This window comes from Linepithema humile, chromosome 2, assembly GCF_040581485.1.
Source record: "Linepithema humile isolate Giens D197 chromosome 2, Lhum_UNIL_v1.0, whole genome shotgun sequence".
In the NCBI taxonomy this organism is placed as follows: Eukaryota; Metazoa; Arthropoda; class Insecta; order Hymenoptera; family Formicidae; genus Linepithema; species Linepithema humile.
The window spans coordinates 19,173,160-19,193,811 of NC_090129.1; the positions used below are offsets into that span (position 1 = coordinate 19,173,160).

General features: G+C 34.7%; 5 protein-coding genes across 12 annotated transcripts; 2 read left to right on the forward strand and 3 right to left on the reverse strand.

Annotated features, from left to right (window-relative positions):
* The first annotated feature begins 7 nt into the window (after positions 1 to 7).
* Positions 8 to 9,570, forward strand: Hsp110 (heat shock protein 70Cb). 2 transcript variants are annotated; one of them, XM_067348580.1, is made up of 12 exons: positions 8 to 372; positions 1,699 to 1,897; positions 2,332 to 2,688; positions 2,777 to 3,098; positions 3,193 to 3,448; positions 3,528 to 3,658; positions 3,766 to 4,037; positions 4,243 to 4,350; positions 5,834 to 5,956; positions 6,124 to 6,363; positions 6,493 to 6,783; positions 6,880 to 9,570. In XM_067348580.1, exons 1-12 carry the CDS (start codon positions 257 to 259, stop codon positions 7,069 to 7,071), a joined length of 2,607 nt encoding a protein of 868 aa, XP_067204681.1. In that variant the 5' UTR covers positions 8 to 256; the 3' UTR covers positions 7,072 to 9,570. The 2 variants fall into 2 exon arrangements, with proteins under 2 accessions (XP_067204681.1, XP_012234476.1); XM_012379053.2 differs by lacking the exon at positions 4,243 to 4,350.
* On the reverse strand, positions 6,836 to 10,396 carry LOC105679172 (vacuolar ATPase assembly integral membrane protein VMA21 homolog). Its single transcript, XM_012379056.2, has 3 exons — positions 10,034 to 10,396; positions 9,829 to 9,934; positions 6,836 to 9,699 (listed from the first exon to the last, which is right to left on the reverse strand). Exons 1-3 carry the CDS (start codon positions 10,055 to 10,057, stop codon positions 9,557 to 9,559), a joined length of 273 nt encoding a protein of 90 aa, XP_012234479.1. The 5' UTR covers positions 10,058 to 10,396; the 3' UTR covers positions 6,836 to 9,556.
* Positions 10,397 to 10,603: 207 nt separating this feature from the next.
* LOC105679038 (mitochondrial import inner membrane translocase subunit Tim29) lies at positions 10,604 to 11,671 on the forward strand. Its single transcript, XM_012378814.2, has 3 exons — positions 10,604 to 10,880; positions 10,972 to 11,073; positions 11,186 to 11,671. Exons 1-3 carry the CDS (start codon positions 10,736 to 10,738, stop codon positions 11,602 to 11,604), a joined length of 666 nt encoding a protein of 221 aa, XP_012234237.1. The 5' UTR covers positions 10,604 to 10,735; the 3' UTR covers positions 11,605 to 11,671.
* Positions 11,672 to 12,053: 382 nt separating this feature from the next.
* On the reverse strand, positions 12,054 to 15,704 carry AGBE (1,4-alpha-glucan-branching enzyme). 2 transcript variants are annotated; one of them, XM_012379071.2, is made up of 11 exons: positions 15,403 to 15,704; positions 15,022 to 15,192; positions 14,718 to 14,887; positions 14,387 to 14,628; positions 14,098 to 14,307; positions 13,720 to 14,027; positions 13,439 to 13,639; positions 13,005 to 13,357; positions 12,689 to 12,873; positions 12,258 to 12,549; positions 12,054 to 12,175 (listed from the first exon to the last, which is right to left on the reverse strand). In XM_012379071.2, exons 2-11 carry the CDS (start codon positions 15,132 to 15,134, stop codon positions 12,168 to 12,170), a joined length of 2,082 nt encoding a protein of 693 aa, XP_012234494.1. In that variant the 5' UTR covers positions 15,135 to 15,192; positions 15,403 to 15,704; the 3' UTR covers positions 12,054 to 12,167. The 2 variants fall into 2 exon arrangements, with proteins under 2 accessions (XP_012234494.1, XP_012234495.1); XM_012379072.2 differs by lacking the exon at positions 15,403 to 15,704 and adding an exon at positions 15,277 to 15,399.
* Positions 15,705 to 15,852: 148 nt separating this feature from the next.
* On the reverse strand, positions 15,853 to 20,318 carry schlank (ceramide synthase schlank). Of its 6 annotated transcripts, none has more exons than XR_010888293.1 (9): positions 20,115 to 20,318; positions 18,662 to 18,851; positions 18,334 to 18,451; positions 17,984 to 18,096; positions 17,578 to 17,908; positions 17,389 to 17,507; positions 17,032 to 17,176; positions 16,718 to 16,914; positions 15,853 to 16,553 (listed from the first exon to the last, which is right to left on the reverse strand). XR_010888293.1 is itself a non-coding variant. In XM_067348637.1 (9 exons), exons 3-9 carry the CDS (start codon positions 18,838 to 18,840, stop codon positions 16,792 to 16,794), a joined length of 1,128 nt encoding a protein of 375 aa, XP_067204738.1. In that variant the 5' UTR covers positions 18,841 to 18,851; positions 19,828 to 19,951; positions 20,115 to 20,255; the 3' UTR covers positions 15,853 to 16,791. The 6 variants fall into 6 exon arrangements, 5 of the variants coding, with proteins under 5 accessions (XP_067204738.1, XP_067204737.1, XP_067204735.1 ...); XM_067348637.1 differs by adding an exon at positions 19,828 to 19,951 and having other exon boundaries at positions 15,853 to 16,914; positions 20,115 to 20,255; XM_067348636.1 differs by adding an exon at positions 19,674 to 19,951 and having other exon boundaries at positions 15,853 to 16,914; positions 20,115 to 20,255.
* Positions 20,319 to 20,652: the final 334 nt, after the last annotated feature.

Genomic DNA, 20,652 nt, shown 5'->3' on the forward strand with positions numbered 1-20,652 from the left:
CAGAAGGCAGTGTTCGCGTGCAGTGTGGAAAACATTTTCTTCGTGAGCATCGCGCGTGAGCGTATATTGGAGCACACTCGTGATCCGCGAGTCGTGGTGATTAAATCGCGTGTTAATTGGTGTTCTGGTACCGCGGAGGATCCTGCGGAGGTCGCGGGATTGAAGACGTGCGAGTACATCGACGTGCAACGTGAACCACCCGAGTCCGTTCGGTTGTATCGGAGAGGAAGTGTGATTCGGCCCAACACCAACAACCATGGCTGCGATGTCCGTGATCGGAATCGACTTCGGTAACGAGAGCTGTTATGTGGCCGTGGCTCGCGCCGGCGGCATTGAGACCATAGCGAACGACTACAGTCTTCGTAACACACCGTGAGTTAGTGCGATATTTCTCCGCGCCGATATTCACACTCGTATCCGCCAAGGATACCGGTATCGGCTCGCCGGTCTCCCGTCGCGGCCTTCGCGCCGCGATTTTGGCCCGATCGCACCTGCGTGAATCATCAATGATCTGAGTTCAATTAATTTTTTTCTTGTCTTTCCGTCTGCATCTCGAAGAATAATCTAGAAGAACACAAATCGATCGCCGCTAATCGACTTACGTCCGCTCGTTGCTGTTAATTCCGATTATCAATATTATTTACCTTGAGACATTAGACAGCGTGGAAATTTCGAGAATTTCGATTTTTCGTGCTATAAATACGAGAAAACCACATATATTGACTTGTGATTATCGCAAGAAAGTATCTGTCTTTCTTTGTCTACCAAGAAATGTTAAAATTTCTGAAAAGAGAAAGTTCAAAAATTATAAAAATTTAACATTTTTTTTACTAAAAATAAATTCGAATGAAATATTGATGAAATATTGATGAAATATTTTAATGAGAAGTAACGAGAGAAAGTAGTAGATATTTGCGCGTACTGTTTATCGTATTTTCGAGAACATCGGTCGCGTTACCATTTACAGGCATCTGATTACCAATACTATGCTGTCACACGCGTGTTGCGCGTTTTCAGAGTATCCCAAAAAGTCCCGCTCCGCTTGCGCGCATTTTAGCCCGTTTCTTTGCTTTCCTTTTGGAGTTTTCAGTGCACTTATATTTATCCTCTGTAGCCGACCAACATAATTCTTTCGTTAGCGATCAGTTGTTCTGAATTTCGCATATTTGCATAAAAAAATTATTTGTGGGAATTATTTGAACAATTTTTAATTACTGCAAATATCACATTATTTTTATTTATAATATTTATATGCTGCAATGTATATTACATGGATTTCAATAAAAATTGAAATTTTTATTTAATATTTAATTATATATATATATTGTGCAATCAATTCTAATTTGCATAAAACAATTATTATTAGCAATGACAGTTTTATTTTTTGGTATCTTATGTATTTTTGATTTTTATGTAAAAAATTGCAATTATGATAAAGTGGCTTGCACCATGAATAAGATAAGCACTTGGCCATGTGGCCTTTATCTCTCTAAACATAGGCTGGGTTAAGAAAGTTTAGATTTTTCTAAAACCACATATATTTATGATTTTAATATTGTTTACTACTCTACGTCAAATAAATATAAAATGCAAATAATCAAGTAAATTGAGTAATGTTAGTATATGCAGAGAATTATGAACACTTGAATATCATTAAAATAATGAGTAATTTGCATTGACACATATTATGGTTCATAGATCATGTGTGGCATTCAGTGGAAAAAACCGAATACTCGGAGTGGCTGCCAAGAATCAAATGGTGACCAATCTAAAAAATACCATTCATGGCTTTAAGCGACTCCTTGGCAGAAAATACAATGATCCACAAGTGCAAAACGAGCTGCGGTATCTTCCGTATAAAGTAACTCCACAGGCTAATGGAAGCATGAATATACATGTAAGTATTACATCAATTAAAAAGAGAAGTAATTTTATACATTTCTATTATTATTTTTATGCTGCTTATAAAAACATTGGAAATCACAGCTTCATAAATTGTAATAAAAGATAAAATTCTTTATTATAAAGCTATAATTCATGTTTTTATCAACAAGATTCATTTATATAAGAAAGAAAGTCTTTTGGATAACAGCAATTTGTTTAGTTGTTATTTAAAAATCTGTAATTCCTTTTGCATCATTCAATAACCAAGAATCAAAAGTAATTTAGGCAGTTTGCCAGAATTTACTGTCCCTCATTTCTGGAGACTCATATCTTATTTATATCTTTTTAGGATGATTCATTAATGTTGCTTGCTTAAATCATGTAGAATTGAATAATGTTAAACTAACAATATTAAAAGTTATTTAAATGTTATTATCTTCTTTTTAGGTACAATATTTGGAGGAAGAGCACATTTTTACACCGGAACAAATCACCGCTATGCTCTTCACAAAACTGAAAGACATTTCTGAAACAGCGCTACAAACTGCTGTTAACGATTGTGTCATTTCTGTTCCTTCGTACTATACTCAGGCTGAACGTCAAGCTCTGCTTGATGCTGCTAGGATCGCAGGCCTTAATGTTCTAAGACTATTTAATGAACCTACTGCTACCGCTCTTTGTTATGGTATTTATAAACAGGATTTGCCAGCGGCAGATGGGCCTCCCCGAAACATTGTTTTCGTGGATTGCGGCAACGCCAGCTTGCAAGTGAGCGTTTGTGCCTTTCATAAAGGCAAACTTAAGGTCAGTATCGTTGTTACAGAAATAAAAATTGTCACATTATTCATAGGTTCGAAGAAGGAATCGCTCAATTATTCTTATTTCATTACAGATGTTGGCGAGTGCTGCTGATAGTCAATTGGGTGGAAGAGACATCGACTTGATTTTGACAGAACACTTCTGCAACGACTTCAAAACACGGTACAACATCGATGTACACACTAATCCGAGAGCGTACTTAAGATTGTCAGCAGAAGTCGAGAAATTGAAGAAACAAATGTCGGCTAACTCGACCACCCTCCCCCTCAATATCGAGTGCTTTATGGATGAGAAGGATGTGCACGGCGATATGAAGCGTAGCGACATGGAAGCAATGTGCGCCCACTTGTTTGAACGTGTTGAGAAAGTCCTTAGACAATGCTTAATTGATTCCAGTAAGTCCGCGAATAGTAAATCTACCTTGTGAACGATGTACATATTCCTACCTACATTATTCTTGAACTAACGAGAAAATGTGTAATTTATCAGAATTAAAGCTCGAGGAGATTCATTCAGTCGAGATAACGGGAGGATCGAGCCGTGTGCCTGCTATTAAACGTTTAATAGAGGAAGTCTTTGGTCGACCGATATCGACGACTCTTAACCAAGACGAAGCGGTATCTCGCGGTTGCGCATTGCAGTGCGCTATGCTCAGCCCTGCTGTGCGTGTTCGTGACTTTTCTGTCACAGATATACAGCCATATCCCTTGAAACTAACATGGGACGCAACTCAAGGCGAAGAAGGGTATGCGATTTCTTATTATCTTGCTGTCGCTAATAAAGATAAAACGTTTCGCGTTTCTAATCTTTGCGCCATATTTCAGCGAAATGGAAGTATTCGGGCACAATCATCCTGTGCCGTTCTCGAAGATGTTGACGTTTTATCGTTTGAGTCCATTTACACTTACTGCAAGTTACGGTGTACAACCTCCGTGTTATCCTCAAACACATATCGGTATGAATGTTTGTTATTTGTTTAAAATTCATTATTCTAAAGTAATCTTTTTACAAAGATTGACGGTTTCGTTAAACATTTCTCATGTCCGGTTATACTTTCTGCAGGTACGTTCACGATAAAGAACGTAAAGGCTACGCCGGAAGGTGAGTCGGCAAAAGTCAAAGTGAAGGTAAGAGTGAATCTGAATGGTATTTTGACTGTCGCGTCGGCGTCGCTTATCGAGAAACGTGAGCCTACCCAGCAAGAAAAGGAAGAAGAGGAGGCGCAGCAGCAGCAGCAGCAGCAACAGAACAACATGGACACGGATTCGCAAGCGGCGGATAAAAAGGACAAGCCTGATCAGGAAGCACAGGCGAACGAGCCGCCAGCTCCAGAGGTTTGTAATTTCATTGTAATATTCTGAATTCTTGTGACAATGGCATAGTGATACCGTTACGACAATATCGCGAGATTTCGATTCATTAGAGAATATTACGGAATATGTAAAACAAATATATGAATTGAAATTCTATGTTGATGCGTGATCCTACGCGTTCACCAAGCGTTCAGGTGCATGACTATGTGAGTTTATTGTGGTTTAGGTGAGCATGGATAAGACACGACGGAACTCAGATGCTGATGATGGTGGAAAAGGTGCTAGGGGCTCTGCCCCTTCCTACTCCTCCAGGATTCTCTCTTGGTTCAGCTCGGTACGGGGCATACTATCTCTACTTGGACCCATACGCATACGCTCAATATTGAAGCATATGTGTGCGCCAAAATCTAAGCTTAATCGTTGTGCATTTGTTGTGACGATTATTGTGAGCATTCCTCCATATTTAGGGCCGTATATGATTTAGGTATCCTCTGCTTTTTTTCCATTACGCTTTCGTCGCCCACGAGAATCCGACGCAGCCTTCATAGTAACGATGAGCGCACAGCAAATTGCAATCGCCTTATATAACACAAGCGATACACTTGTGGTCACTTTGGTGCACTAAACACATCTTCGCACACCATTCCTTGTTCTCATCTTCGTACAAGCAATTCATGGAGAAATTGATATGCTCTCAATACCATATTTTCAATTTATAGCGCGCATAATTTTTCATACGTAGAATTAAAGAAAAACTCCTATCATTTTTATTCTCATGCATATTGAGTTATGCGTAGATAGTGCAAGCAGTTTTATCGTCTCTTGTGAGCTGTAAATCTGTATTATAATTATCAGCTTTACCTTTCGGCATGCATGACGGGATGTTTGGCTTAGACATAGTTTTAAACCCTGTGTCGATTTCTTCTGCAAACTCGGCTCTCCAGCGGCATTGTAAAAATCTAGAAAGAGTGTAAGTTAGCTCGTTTACGAAGTAACATGAAGTAACATCGCAATGTGTAATAGTCCATTATTTGATTCTCTGTAACAATCGTTTTTACTTAATGCATATGGGTCCAAGAACAGTGGTGTCACGCTGTGCTGTCTGTCTTTGCTCTGCTATTCTAAATACTGGGTCGCAGAAGGAAAAGAGACAGTGAATAGAAGTATAGTATACCGAGCAATATGATTGTTCCCGAACGTGTAAAGGCAGGCAACGCTGATTAGTTTTCTATTCGTATAGAAAGGAGAATGTATAATGATCCGCTTATCATGTTACTTAATGTAGATTACAAAACTCAACATACATTCTGTCTCTGTTACATGAGATTACACTATACGGATTCAAAACTATATACACGAAAGTGTATACCCCATTATCCTTGCCTCATCGTTGTCATCACCTGAATTTCAATTTAGTTCTCTTGCTACTCTCGTACAATCTTGGTTTCTTTGATTTAACATTTTCACATTAAGTATTTACCCGGAACCGTTGTAAAAACAAGTTTTAAAAAAAAGCGTTTCAAGAAAGTATTGCAATAAGGTAAGTGTTCGTGTAAGAATAAAATTTTGTAATCTATGAAAAGTATATTCTTATGTGTGCGGTACGATACGGCAATTTTTGTGTGTGAAAAAGAGAAGAATCAAGTGAAACAAGCTGCTATTTTACGCAGCGGATACCGAATGAATTCTGAAAATTTACCAAAAATAATATTGAATAATACACTTTCTTGTAAACGATCTTTTTATTTTAGGTTCCTGCAAAACGCAGTGCTGACGAAAATATGTTAGAAAATATTTGATAAATTTCTCTGTTTCAGGGAGATGATAAGGGCGACGATAAAGGCAAGAAGAAGATCCCCATTCGTACAGTCGAGTTACCTATCGAAGCTAGCGTTTGCGGATTATCTCAACAAGATCTCGACAATGCGGTGGAAAAAGAGGTATATATCATTCGATGTATATATATATATATATATATATATCTCAGTTATGTAAGTTACATTACCTTGTACGAATGTTGCATTATTCCATCTTTGATTATAGCAAAAAAGCTTGCCGGTGTGACATTGAAACATTATGTAATTTCATGTGTATTGTTCGTGAACAGGGCAAAATGATCGCCGAGGACAGGCAGGAAAAGGAGAGAATTGATGCGCGTAATGCTCTTGAAGAATATGTTTACGACCTACGTGCTAAACTGTCTGAAGAGGATCAATTAGCTACATTCATCGCGGAAACGGATAAGGAAGCATTATGCCGTACATTAGAGGACACTGAAAATTGGCTTTACGAGGAGGGTGAAGATTGTCAACGACAGATTTATTCCGAGCGCTTGACGCGTTTGAAGGTGCGCCATTTGACAAGATGTTTATTGTCGATTCCGTGATTTATACTGTATTAAAAATTATCTCGCTTTTCTAAATTTTTTTTATTTATATAAACCGGAATTTTTTAAAATGCTTTTCTTTTTTATTAGTCTCAAGGAGAACCAATAAAGGAAAGGAGATTAGAATTTGAAGGACGATCGCATGCATTAGAAGAATTAGCAGGAGCATTACAACTGGCTAGGAAAGGTCTGGATCAAATAAAAGCGTCGAGCGGAAAAGACGATAAATATTCTCATCTAACTGAGGAAGAAGTGAAGACAGTTGAAAAAACGGTGCAAGACAAATGGACGTGGTTAGAGGAGAAACGTATGCTACTTGCGAGTACACTCCGTACGCAGCAACCACCAGTCACAGTGGCGCAAATTCGGACCGAGAAACAAGTAAGAATAAAAAAAAATCATCCTACAATCAATTGTAATCATATAAACGTCGTTTATTTATATATTTATTTATTTATTTATTTTCTCCCTTTACAGTCATTGGACAGTGTGGTATTGCCGATTCTTAACAAGCCTAAGCCTAAAGTAGAACCACCAAAGGAGGACAAACCAAAAGACAAGCCTGCTGACGAACAGAAAAGTAGTCAGAATCAAAATGCCCAAGCGAATCATAGTCAACCTAATCAGCAACAGCAACACGCGGAAGAGGAAAAGATGGACGTTGAGTAACGGTCATTGCAAATTATGTGTTTTTAATAATATTAAATCTACCATGATTGAAATAGCGAATATTTCATTTGGGTAAACTATGTTTATTGTGTCGCAAAAGCGCCTGATCTGTCTTGAATTTGCACCCAGAATTGTCTTTCCGTCTCCTCTTTTTCTTTTTTTTTTTATTTTTCTTCCTCTGTAACGTCTATCGATGTGCTCAAATAATGTATTTAGTAGCATTTGTATAGTATTACAAATGTAAGTGCATCGAAACTTGAAGAACGAAGTCAAATCTTTGTAAAAAGTATTTTGTTTTAAAACAATTTGTCGACATTCATGATGTATATGTACAATATCGTAAATTATATATTTCAATTGTTAACAAACTGTTCTCAAACAAAGCATTTTACAAAAATTTGAAGTCAGTCATGGTAGTATACATGCTATTAAATAGATTGATTCATCATATTAAATAGATATTACAGGCGAAGTTAAATCTGTTGAAAAGCCCTTTATCTTTTCTTAAGTTTCCAACATGCTTCAAAATACATAATTAATAAATTGCTCTGGATAGATATGTGAAAAAGGCTTCTCAAAGCTATTGCTAATAGGAAGAATTAATATGTTGCGACTTTTAACGTATAGAGCGAGCGCTAAGTTAGATCTATTGACTAAATTTAATTGCGAACTAGGTAATATCGCTGGCGATCTTATGTATTTAATAATACAATTATATTCATTCCAACATTTTCTCACGGCCGGTAGTGAATACTGTTACAAAATTTTTTTTTGTTGCATTTACAATACTTAAACAAATTAATAATTTTGTTATTTGAGGTTGCTAAATCTGCTTTGATTTTGGAATCAACATCAATGGAGATGTTATAATAGAAACTTATTATAATACTTTTGCCAGGTTTCAAATGGGCTCGAATCATTGTTTTTAGTGCAAAAAATCCTTTTCGAAGCAGAGATTTTAGCTAGATATATCATTGTACATAACTTGTAAGCATCTACACAATGACATAGTATATTTCTTTATCACCATATTTATATCTATACTACTTCACAGCACATGAAAAATACATTATAGCGAAAATTTAATTTTCCTGAAATACAATAGGCGGTCCATATTTCTCTCTTGTGCCTGCCTATCTTTCTTCCCACGTCGCTTTTAGCAACTAAGAGTCGCAATTTTAATGATACATAGGATAATTACATTAGCAAGATGTAAAAAATGAGTGTTGCAAATATTTTGTTCCCTCGAATGAAAAATCCATTTCATATAAATCTCGTTTTTTATGTGTTGTCTCTTACATCTTACATACATAGTTTATTATACTATTTGCAATTCTTGGGATAATTTTACAGATATAGATTCTATTTTTTTTTAATAAGTTAGAGGAGATGTCCGACAATTATCTGATACCCAGCAAATTCGGCACAACAATAGCAAATAAAATTAAGAATATTAATTTTCAATGTGATTTTGTCTGTATTTCAGATGGAGACAATTAATATTTGTACGTATTCAATGAATAGAATTCAATGATCCATAATTTACAATTGAATTCTTATTTTTATGTAAAAATAAATTCTCATTTGTAAATAATGGGATCAGATATTGAATTTACTGGATATTTTACTCTTTAACTGTCAATTGTTCCTGTCTAATATTTAGCGCATACAAGAATGGAATTGGAAATTAATTATTCTTAATTTAATTTATCATTGTTTTAAATAAAAAAATCAAATAAATTTGTTAACAACAAAATGAAGTTGAAAACAAACTTTCCTCTAATGTGTTACTTTATTTTCTTTTCGTTCTGCCATATCATGATCATCCTTCTAATAATTTCTATTAGTCTTAATAGTTATTGTTCTTAATTGATAATTATCAGTTTGTTATAAAATTCTTTTTTTATGAACTTGATTGTTAGTAGTCAAACACAATATTAACGATTTTTAGAACAATAAGCCTGATACAAAGGGAGAAATATGGGCACCCATCTTATTTTTCAATGTAAAAACATAACCATGATTGAAGCCCTGTATTGCCATACTCTTAACATTTGCATTTGTCTCTCATTAAGCAATATGAAATAACTTAGATGATAATAATCCCCGCCTTATCAGCAAAAACTATATAAAGTGTACCACGTGATTTTACTGTACTTTTATTCATACATAGAAATATGTAATTACTTAACATCAAATGGTACATTTAAAGTTTACATTACAAATATCATGTTCAAAGAAATCTTAGGATATAAATTACTGAAAATTATTTTCTATGTGAATAATCCATCTATGTTATTTGTTAATTTTTAACAAATTGCAACTGTTTTTTACCTGATCATTTGACTTAAAGTACAGAAAACATCTGTCAATCAACTAAACAAAATATATCATAGTTTTAATTTAACAATACATATTAACAAATATGTTGACTTTGATTATGTCAGAAGCATGTGGTCACAAAGGTGTACTTAACAATAAAGAATTAATCTCTCTTAACTGCTGGTGTTCTTGATCGATCGTCAAAGTATGCTCTGTATATAAAAGCTCCTAAAGCAACATGTAACACTAAAACCGCGATGCCAGCAGAGTATACATTACTTCGAATATTAGTTAGACCCAATATACCTAAAAACAAAATAAAAATTTTATTAGTTTAAACAATTGAGATAAAATGTTCGATGATATTAATTTAAAAAAGAATAGAAATAAAAACATAGAATAGAAATATTTTTTCTTTGTATAGCAATTTCTTACCATCAAAAAGAAAAACTTTGCTTGTAAAGAACGCTATCACAGGTAAGGCAAGTATCACCACACTATGATACAAGACTGTCTTGAATGATTGTAGTTCGGTTGCTTCCTAAAACAGAAGAATATAAGTACTATGTTTTGTTCATCATCAAATATAAATAAATATATTCAAAAGTATATGTTATTTTTATTTATTAAAACTACATACCGAATTAACCTTTGCATTCGACATGACTGTGACTTTTATATCAAAATTGCGAGAGTCGAAAAATTGATATTGGCATAAATTGATATCAAGTTCTACAGTACAAATTCTGTTAATATACAGAATCTAATACTGATTCATTACTTATTATTTCTCTATAATAGCAATATTCAATAGTCACACATTTATAGTTAATAATAACTTTTATCAAAAGCGGATGATATGTGATTTCAATAAAACTGAGAATGCTTATCACTTTAACAAAAATTCTATAATAATAAAAGCGAAGTCCACACACATAACCGAAACGTAGTTTCAGATTTTTAACTAACAGTCACGATGCATAAATTTCTAGTCTGTTTATAGATATGGACTGCGTTCCGAAATTCACTGTCAGTACTGAAAACCTACAATATACGTTACGTAAACTATAGATTTTCAGTACTGGCAGAGTTTCGGAACACAGCCATAATTGTATATTAGAAACCCTAGAAATAGGGTCTTTATCGCGTGTTGTCTAGAGACTTTTAAAGTTGTCCAAAATTAGTACAAATTTAAAAAAAAAATATTCTCGGTGTACCATCTATAAACACGTACATAGTATATGCTAGAAGACACAACCTATAAAAATATACGAGAAACATTCGTGACTGTGACATTCGTGTTATGAATTATCTATTATAATTGACACCTCCAAAGTTTGACATGAATTCCCAACACATAGTTCATCTTCCTCATAGACTCAGGACGGCTTTCCGGCTATTCACATCTAAATTTAACGAAATTGGTAATAAAATTAGGAACTATGAGATGCCTGAGAGGATTAAAGGCACCATTCTCGAACGATGGGGTAAATTAAACATAATAAATTGAAATATGTAAAATATTCTTTAAAAATATGTAATATACCGTTCACGCAATACCGTAATTTCACTTTGCAGCAAAATACTGGCAGGGTTTATATATAGATTACAAGGATGTTGCAATTGATGTAGTCAAAGATTGCAAAGAGCGTCCTATACGTGCTGCAGTATATACCACAAGTATGTATTACTTTTCATATATATTATTAGCATATATATATTATAACCAGTTTTACAATATATCATATGTCTAAAAAATAACTTGCATTAAGAATAACTATATGTATTTTAGTTCTAGGAGGCTGCTTTTATTCTAATAGACATAATCCGAGTGAAACTATGTTCAGAGAACAATTAATAGAAAATAACACAAAATTAATACAAGTAGGAGAACCCATACGCAATCCTATCTCTGTGCAGCATATAAAATGGTTAGAACAATGTTACAATGAAGGAATTGTAAGAAGACTAAATTTAGGTATTATGTCTCTGATTTGGTTAGATAATTATGACAAGGACTGCTCCTTTTATAAGGCTGTTTGTCCTTATCTGAAACCACGATATCTAACTTTCTATGAAAGAATAATAGATGTAGGATTTTTAGACAATTGGTGGTTATTAGAAAGAAAAATGAAGGACTATGATATAAATGAGGCAGAGTTCAATGCTGCTGACGTTTCAAATAGGGTAAACATTGTTTCAGCAACATGATAAGTTTTAAGTAGAATTTTTGTATCATATATGTAAAAAGGTAATAAATTAACAAATTTTATAAAAATTTTTGCGAAAAACAAATACATATATTTATAAATTAATATTTGGTATACAAATATACTATATATATATATATATATATATATCATTATAAAAATCTGTCTGAAAAATACATATACTTTTGAATATAATCATTGATTAGTTATAAAAATCAAAAAAACTTAATTCTCTATATTAATCTCTATATAATTTATAGAACATATTCTATAAAATTTATAAGAAAATATTTTAACAAGTTTTAATATATATATATCTAAAATTTATCAGTTAAAAATCTTGGAAGAGACAATTCTTCAAAACAAAAAAAAACAAACTAAATGCACTTTACTAGTAATAGCGTTTACTTAATTAAGCAAATCTAAATTATTTTTTAATAAAAATCCACATTATTATCAATGTATTATTTCCTGAGATATATTATATAAAAATAAGATCTATTCATTTATATATAGTATATCATTATGCAGTTGCACAATTCTTTTCCATCCATCAAGTAGTATTTATGAATCTAAAATTTAATCAGCTTCATTAATATTGCTTACTCTATGAATATTACTATTAATATAAAAGATATTATATTGGTATATTACCAATTCGTGCATATACTATAGCTGTACGGCATGGAATGTAGACCATCATTTTATTTTGATATGCAGAAAACCCTTCAGGTTGTGAGAAATGTTTCACACTCGTGTCTACGCGACGATGTCCTCCGAATTCTTCATCATCGCTGCATAAAACGATTTTGTACGTTCCTGGATTTTTTATACCGACCGGATAATCGGCAAACGACTTGTTCGGATGCAAGTTAAAAACAAATGTAAGATCAGCTCGATCGAACACGACCACTTTATCATCTTCATGTTTCCAACTCACGTAGCCCTATAAAATTATATCCGAAATCATTCCTAATTCTTTAAATTTCCTTAATCCTTCAATGTTAAATTTCTATTTCTCAAACATTGCTAAAATATTGTTCAGGTAAAATGATAAAATGATAAAGTCGTATAAAGCTACTTACAGGATGAGCATGCAGCCATCCATATTTCTCTTCGAGCGTATTTACAGCACGATCCCAATTGTTCATATATTTGTACTTGAGTAACTCATTGTCCACTAAACACCATTGGCGCCTGGCATAATGATAACTGTCTTGATTTCCGTGTCTCGGAAAGTCCAGCCATTCGGGATGGCCAAACTCGTTGCCTATAAAATAAACATTTGCATGGAGTACGTCAGTAATATTTCTCCTCGGCTATAAACTCGATGTGCACGATATATGTTTGATGATTCTATAACACGATTGTGCGTAAGAGATTATCAAAGTTATTATTCACCTATAAAGTTTAGATAAGCTTCGCCGCCCAGAGCATGTGTAATCAGCGTGATTAGATTATGTAGAGCAATGCCACGATTGATTATGTCACTGTTTGGACTTAATGTGCTCATATGCGTGTACATCTCCTTGTCCATGAGCCAGAACGCGATTGTCTTATCGCCCACGAGAGCCTGATCGTGTGATTCGGAATAAGCGACAGTTTTCTCCATCCATCTGCGGTTGGATAGAGTCCAGCAAATCTCACCGATTTTCCAGTCTTCATCTTTCACTTCTTTTAACAGTTTAATCCACTTATCGGGAATAGCCATAGCTAATCGATAGTCGAATCCTACGCCGCCTTCAGTAACTGGTCTAAAATATTTTACGAGATTATTAAAAAATTGTATAATTAATCATTTTCCTGACTTATTGAAATTATCATGTCTTTTGTACCTGCAAACGGCCGGCATTCCACTAACATCTTCGGCAATCGTTACGATCTCGGGATATATTTTGTGTAACATATGATTGGCGAGCATCAGGTACACTACACCCTCCACATCGACATTCAAACCGTAATATTCATCGTAATGGCCGCTGAAGCCTTGTCCAAAGCCTCTCGAGTGATACAACATCGATGTAACACCATCAAATCTGTCGAATATTTTAATCAAAAATTAATCGTACCAAAGTGTCATAAATTTATACAGAAACGTTATATAAAAGATAAGTACCTGAATCCATCAAAACCATACTCTTCAATGTACCAACGCAAATTGGATAGTAGGAATCGGAGTACCTCATATTCCGAGTAATTGAACAGTCTGCTGTCCCACAGCGGATGATCTCCTTTAGGACCTGAGTGGAAGAAACACGCATCCGTGCCATCGAACTTGTTCAGTCCATCCAATGTGTTCTTGGAAGCATGCGAATGTACCACATCTAGTAAAACGTAAAGACCATGTTGATGCGCCACATCTACCAACTCCTTCAGTTCTTCCGGAGTTCCATAGCGAGATGAAGCCGCGTAGAAGGACGTCACCTTAACAATTTCAATGAGAAATTACAGACACTTGTGCATACTTACATAATTATTTTTGAGATTACGCAACCTGATATCCAAAACTGGCATAATAAGCATGCTCCATGATTGCCATTAATTGTATCGCGTTGTACCCCTGCTTGACAATCCTTGGAATTATGTCTTTGGCAAATTCCAAATAAGTACCAACTCGCAATTCTTGTGTGGCAATGCCAACATGGCACTCGTAAATTCTAAAACTTGCTGGTTTCTTGGGTTTAGGATGCTGGAACTTATATAGCTGGAAAAAACGTAATTATTTTTCTTACTGTCATTTACTCGCAAATGTAAAAACACTTATAGTAGTAATTATGTAATACTTTTTCTGGATGCCATATAACTTGTTTGTAAGTAGTTCCCTGAGATTTATCTTTTGGTTGTATTACATAATTCGCCCAAGGACTCAGCCTTTCCTGCAACTCATTATTGTGATCTCTGATAATAATTTTCACTTCAGATAAATGTTTCAAAGGACAGCTGCCATCTGCGTTTGGAGGCAAATGCAGCTCCCATTTTCCATACTCTAATTTTTTGTAAGGCGTATCAAGCCAGTGCCAATTATCTATGAAACAAAAAAATTATATTAATTAAAAGATAATTCTGATATAACAAGTAAATATATTAATATAATTGTATGAATATAATTCTTACTGAACTCTCCAGTCAAGAGCACTTCCTGTGCGCCAGGCGCCCATTCTTTCGCAATGACACTATTATCATCCTGGATGTGAATTCCAAAGGTCTCATAGGCCTTTGTAAACTTTTCCAAATCTCCATCTCCTTCTTCTATTTTATCAACATAATCCATAAACAAAGCATACCTAGAAATAAAGAAATATATTAATGGAAAATCATTATTATATCGTTATTACGCAATCATTACATGCGGCGTACGTAAAAAATCATAAGTTACATAAATAACATAACGTTAATAAATAGTTGTTAATAAAAATACCTGCGGCGAATGTCATGCTCGTACTGCTTTAAATAAGGATCCCTTTCGAGAAGAGCATTGATTTCTGGAACCACGATTTCTGAGGGATGCAAGCTGGACCACTTTCCACCCATGTTTCAATCGTAACACGCAAATATCTGCAGATGTCGATTAACGAGATCACCAGCGTGTCTGAAGCATGAACCGGTACCAAAATTTGAATGACAAATCAAGGTGATCCCCTCTCCGTCTCATGCTGTACGATTCGCATCGTACCTTAGAACAAAAAGAGGGAAGAAAACCTAGTTTGACGCACAAGTTGAAACGTGAACAAACCATGCGACTATGTTTACATAATTACGAATTAAATAACATGTGTCACGAGTGTGACAAGTTTAGTACCATAACCTGCAATTCAGTTCGACTCTTGCCGTCTCCATATTTATTCCCGTGCAAAGACCAGAAATCTTTCAGGGCTGACGTAAGCAAACAAAAGACAAAGCGCAATAATTACAAAATAAAAACTCAAAATTAATAGCTTGCGTTAAAGAATATTAGTCATATATCGAGGCAGCGTATGAGCATTTTTCTCTGTTTATTATGTTGATTTTATTTTCTTATTTATTATGGCAAAAGCACAATATTTTCCAAATTACATATGAAAAATAAAGAGACGGGACCACTGAAAGGAATACAATCATGATATTGGAATAATTATGGCGATGAATACGTCATAACGCGCTGATTATGCTTAAAGCTTGATTAACGAGTATTCTCAAAATATACTCGATTTCAGAACGCTGAAAGATAATAAATACAGATTTTAGAAGGGAATAAAAAAAGCGAAGCATGTAAATTTCAGAATCAGCAAAAAATTTTATTAGAGATACACGAGGACGATTGCAGTCGTATTATATATTGTAAGAATAATTAATGCCGATGATTTGCAGACTCACATGTAAGTACAACGTACAATTTTATATAACATTGATTCATTGACAAATGCAAAAAGTAGCTTGTTCCAGCGACTAAAGCGACATAAATACCGCGGAATATATTGTAATATGCTAAACTAAATACCATCGCAATTTGCGGATTATGCACTAGTACACAAATATTTTTGGTTGAACTTTACGCTGAAAGAGATCTCTTAAAGAGAGAGAGAATATGTGATTAATTAGTAGAAATTTATTATGAGTTATTCATTACTGACTGACTCACTTATTGATTACTGACTGACGCTCACAAAGCATATGAAAATAAATAAATACGTTATGTTTTTTTTTTTTCTTCAAAATAGTTATACGATATCGGAGACTTTGAGACAATCGATACAGTTCAGACACTGAACGTCTTGCAGCTTTGGTCCATTCTTATCTTAACTAAGCATTAAGAATTCGTTAAAGAAGTATATAATTAATTCTTAAATAGCGTAAAGATGTATAAACTAATGATACGAATAATAAGGATTGTCCCCATTTGTTTTCGTTGTCCTTTATCCATATTACTCGTCTATACACAAATATCTGACAAATTTGTCACGAAGCATTGGACTGCTTCAAGAAAAATACCACCGAAAGGAAAGTAGAAAAAAAAATATATGTAAGATATATTTAAATTTCATGAGATTAGATAGATACGTTAATGTTAAAGTTTTAGATTATGAGATTAAAATCGCATTGAAGATTTTATTATAATAGTAGGAAGAGATTAGCACCTGGATAAATGCCCGGATGAACTCTCTGCCTTGGAAACGGTTACTAAAATAACTCGTCTAGCGTGTTGTTTTTGTTAGTGGGCTTTCGGTTTTGAATTCGATTTGTTAATGTAATTTGCGGTATTGTTTATGGGAGTATTATTGACTGAAGTGTCGGATACTTCGTCGCTGCTATTACTGCGAATATCACCCTCCATCTGTAATATTTTTTCCATAAAAAAGATTAGCATGTAAATGTGCATTTATTCGTCAACATTGAAAAAATGTTTCAACGAACGTGCACGCGACAATTTGTATAAATCTGCAGCACGTACCTGACCAGCATTGAAAGCGCGATATGCGATCTTAATGATTAAATAAGTCCAAATCGCATGAAGAAACAGTAGTAAAAATAATAAAGAATTAAAGATATAGTAAGCAGGGAACATCGGCACTATCTTAGGCGCTTCTATAGACGTGCTGTAACATACAAGAAATTCAAATCAATATCAACATCTGCATTTGAAACACGTTTTGTTATTTTAATACTTTACAGCCGCACGTTTCATGCAAGTATTTTTGTTTTTCATTTCTTGGAAGTCTGCTATTGTTCTCTTATTTAGAAGATAACTACTAGCTAACAAAGTCCACGTAGCAGCGGCCATGAAAGTGATAAGCATAAATATACATACCTGTAAATTATCCAAAATGGATAAATACCCACACGTGTCACAATCCATAGTATTGTAAATATGCCGAATACACAATCACACACTTTCTGATAATTTGCATACTTGGCCATTTTTGCCACCTAAGAGAAAAAAATATATATATATATCGGAATATAGAATATTGTCAAAACATTTTTTTCAACCTCTTACCTCCATAAATATATCTGCACAATCATGTACCAATAAGACCAGAGATCCAATCCTTGTTAGGTTTCCAACCCACGAGAAACACATAAGCAATATTGTGGCTATATGATGAATGAACATTTGCCAGAAGTCTTTCCTCTTTACATCGAAAAATTGAGAAAAGCTTAATGCCCAATAAAATGCCATTGATATCATATAATACCACCATACGTCACTGGTAACTGGATGATACGGATAACCATAGTAACAGTACTTGATATCCCAAAGCCATAGTTTATCCCATAGAATGTAAAGGCCATAAACGAATGAATATGTATAATACAAACATCTCCAACTGAAAGAACATATTTTTATCATACATCCGTGGTATAACATAAAATTTCTAAGGTTAATTGAAAGAATAACCAACCAGCTTTCACAGAACTTCGTAAGTGTAGATGGTTTATCTTGAGAACGACGTAGTCGTAACCATCGCTCTACTTGCCTTTCAGACCAATCTAATTGTTTAGCCATTGCCAAAATCTTAAAACACAATTATGCATTACAAGATGCTAATGTGCAAATGATACATGTAAAAATAAATTAGTCAGTAATTGATATTATTTAATTTGTATATACTAATACATTCATACATTTTTTATGTGCATAATTTCTTGAAATTGATTATTTTATAATTAATTTACTTGATTATCCCTCGTTATATGTATAATTATACAATTAAAATTTGTTCGCAGAACACAGTTCTATTTATTCACTCACCTGCTTATATTTAGTTTTCTTGCTGAGATATGCTTTTTCTAATATTTCATTGGATACTGCCTTTTTATTTTTGCTATTTTTTATACCAAGAGATCTGCCAAAAGGAGCAAACAAATACCTATATAAAAAGATCAGATAAATTACATATTAACCTTCTTTCAAAGACACTTGAATCTTTTAATATATATTAAAAATCTTTTGTTAATTACAATATATATTTTCGAACATATATTTGATAGATGTTTATAAAAACTTTCTCTCTGATAGATGTAATTCTTGAAAGTAGAGAACAAAAATTACAAAATAAAAAGTTATATGACAAGCTTACCTTTCCAAACTAAATCTTATTCCTAAGAGAATGAATGCCATAGGCAAGGGACATATTAAATGTTGATAATTAGCATAATTATTGTCTGAGTTTGGACTGATGTCATCCCATGTTATATTAGGAGGCAACCAAATATCCGGTGACCAAAAGGTCGCTGATATATTTCTCAAAATATTCATTTTTCTATGCCCTGCAAGTAAATACTTATGATAAGGACAAATTATCTAATCATATGTGAATTAAATATTAATCGAAGTATATGAGTCATACATATTACATCACATAATAAAAAATGCACATATTTAATATTAATTGTTGCTATAAATTGCTCTGTCAACGTCTAGGAAACCTAATGGACACAGCGGGAGGAAGAATTTCGATGAAAGCGAACGAAATAGGGAGAAGTCACACAAATAATTAGCATATATCATTATCCATTTATCAATGTTTGCTGGACGAGTAAAATTAATCGTCAAGTCGGGGCCCGGGAAAACACTCTTGTGCGAAAATATATATACGCGCGTCGAAAGGGAAGACTTCTCCGAAGCGTCTCTCGGCGAGACGCACACGCACTTACCCGGAGCCGCTGCGGCCGCTTCGGCATCTACCGAGCAATCTGAAACACGCTACCGGACGGACGGGACTGCGGTGATGCGCGCGTGCTCGTGTTACGGGCTGCGCCGTTTTCACGCTGCGACTATGTGCAGTATTGTGTAGCAAAGTAGCGGCTTCTTTGCGCGCGCGCTCGCGCTATCGAAACGATACTCCGGTGTGCGCCAATAAGGAGACCCACGTATGTGCGGGACGGCGACGGTCGGTGACGGTCGTGCCGTCAACGCTGTGGATTGTTCTGGTCAAAGTCTCACTATCATTACTACTTTAATCACTACCACTATCACGAGGTGCATTTGTCATACGATCGAGATAACGAGCCCATTTGGCAGTCTGACCAATACGTTCGCTTTGATGGTCACACCAACACTGCAACCGGCGCCGTTGGAACGCGAGATACCTCTAATTAATTAATGATTGCACGAGGTCCCCGCTGCATTCGTGCGTATGTTCGATGTTCCGGCAAGAGGCGCGCCCGGCAAGGACGAGCGTATCCGATCGTGTCCGATCTCGCAGCTGCGGTGGGAGTACTCTTCGTCTCTTTCTGTCTTTACCTCTTCCCTCTCTCTTCTTATTCCCTTTCTTCCTATCTCCCTCTTGTTCTCTGCCTATTTCTCGCTCTGTTTTTTCTTACGTGAACACATGTATGGAATCAGCAATGCTTTCCCTTCGATAGACCTTATTTGGAAATTTGATATTGTTACGTTCGACGATATTATGTTACTTTATTGTTAATAAAGATATATGTATTATGTTACTATCACGTATGTTCTGTCATGTCATGCGTTATAGATAACCGGGAATACAATCTCGCCGGGAATTGGAAAAACTTTGCGGTTACCGTGGTGAGTCATCAAACGACCATGAGGCTGTAGAGTCGCTAGATTCAGTGGCGTGACGAACGGCATCGATTCAATTTCGCAATATTTATATGTATTTGCAGCCAGCGGTGTCGTTTATCGATCGTTACATCGTCGTATAGAAACATGTATTACAATTTTTGTAAAATTACCGTTTACACTCGAAGCAATGGTGACCGAAGTTTCTCACCCTGAAAACCGAAATATTCTAGAATATAAATCGTTAGACTGATTGATTACCAGTGCGTTCGTTGAAACGACTTTCCGCGCAATTTTCACGATCTACGCAACAGCGACCAATAGCAATTTACCTTGACTATGCGACTATGTTGAAATTCTAGCTTCTTCATTGGATAATGCGGTTTGCTTTAATCCCCATGAAAGATGATTGCTGCTATGAAAACCAGATCTAAAGAAAATTAATCACATCATTTATGTTTAAATATTAAGTTTAAAAATGTCAATCTGTAAATTTTTTATTTCATGTTTAATTGAAAGGAATTATGAAGGTACGTTTGT

Excerpts from the sequence above, each read along its gene's own strand:
- Hsp110 (XM_067348580.1), top strand. The coding sequence starts at position 257 with ATGGCTGCGATGTCCGTGATCGGAATCGACTTCGGTAACGAGAGCTGT. Across the intron at positions 3,449-3,527 it reads GCAACTCAAGGCGAAGAAGG|CGAAATGGAAGTATTCGGGC; the intron begins GTATGCGATTTC and ends GCCATATTTCAG. Across the intron at positions 6,364-6,492 it reads AGCGCTTGACGCGTTTGAAG|TCTCAAGGAGAACCAATAAA; the intron begins GTGCGCCATTTG and ends CTTTTTTATTAG.
- LOC105679172 (XM_012379056.2), bottom strand. The coding sequence starts at position 10,057 with ATGTCGAATGCAAAGGTTAATTCG. Across the intron at positions 9,935-10,033 it reads CGAATGCAAAGGTTAATTCG|GAAGCAACCGAACTACAATC; the intron begins GTATGTAGTTTT and ends CTTCTGTTTTAG. Across the intron at positions 9,700-9,828 it reads CAAAGTTTTTCTTTTTGATG|GTATATTGGGTCTAACTAAT; the intron begins GTAAGAAATTGC and ends TTTTGTTTTTAG.
- LOC105679038 (XM_012378814.2), top strand. The coding sequence starts at position 10,736 with ATGAATTCCCAACACATAGTTCATCTTCCTCATAGACTCAGGACGGCT. Across the intron at positions 10,881-10,971 it reads CACCATTCTCGAACGATGGG|CAAAATACTGGCAGGGTTTA; the intron begins GTAAATTAAACA and ends TTCACTTTGCAG. Across the intron at positions 11,074-11,185 it reads TGCTGCAGTATATACCACAA|TTCTAGGAGGCTGCTTTTAT; the intron begins GTATGTATTACT and ends TATGTATTTTAG.
- AGBE (XM_012379071.2), bottom strand. The coding sequence starts at position 15,134 with ATGGGTGGAAAGTGGTCCAGCTTGCATCCCTCAGAAATCGTGGTTCCA. Across the intron at positions 14,629-14,717 it reads GCTCTTGACTGGAGAGTTCA|ATAATTGGCACTGGCTTGAT; the intron begins GTAAGAATTATA and ends TTTGTTTCATAG. Across the intron at positions 13,640-13,719 it reads TATGGTTTTGATGGATTCAG|ATTTGATGGTGTTACATCGA; the intron begins GTACTTATCTTT and ends AATATTCGACAG.
- schlank (XM_012379074.2), bottom strand. The coding sequence starts at position 20,181 with ATGCCGTTCGTCACGCCACTGAATCTAGCGACTCTACAGCCTCATGGT. Across the intron at positions 18,452-18,661 it reads ATAAGATTTAGTTTGGAAAG|GTATTTGTTTGCTCCTTTTG; the intron begins GTAAGCTTGTCA and ends CTTTTTATATAG. Across the intron at positions 17,177-17,388 it reads CCATTTTGGATAATTTACAG|CACGTCTATAGAAGCGCCTA; the intron begins GTATGTATATTT and ends TGTATGTTACAG.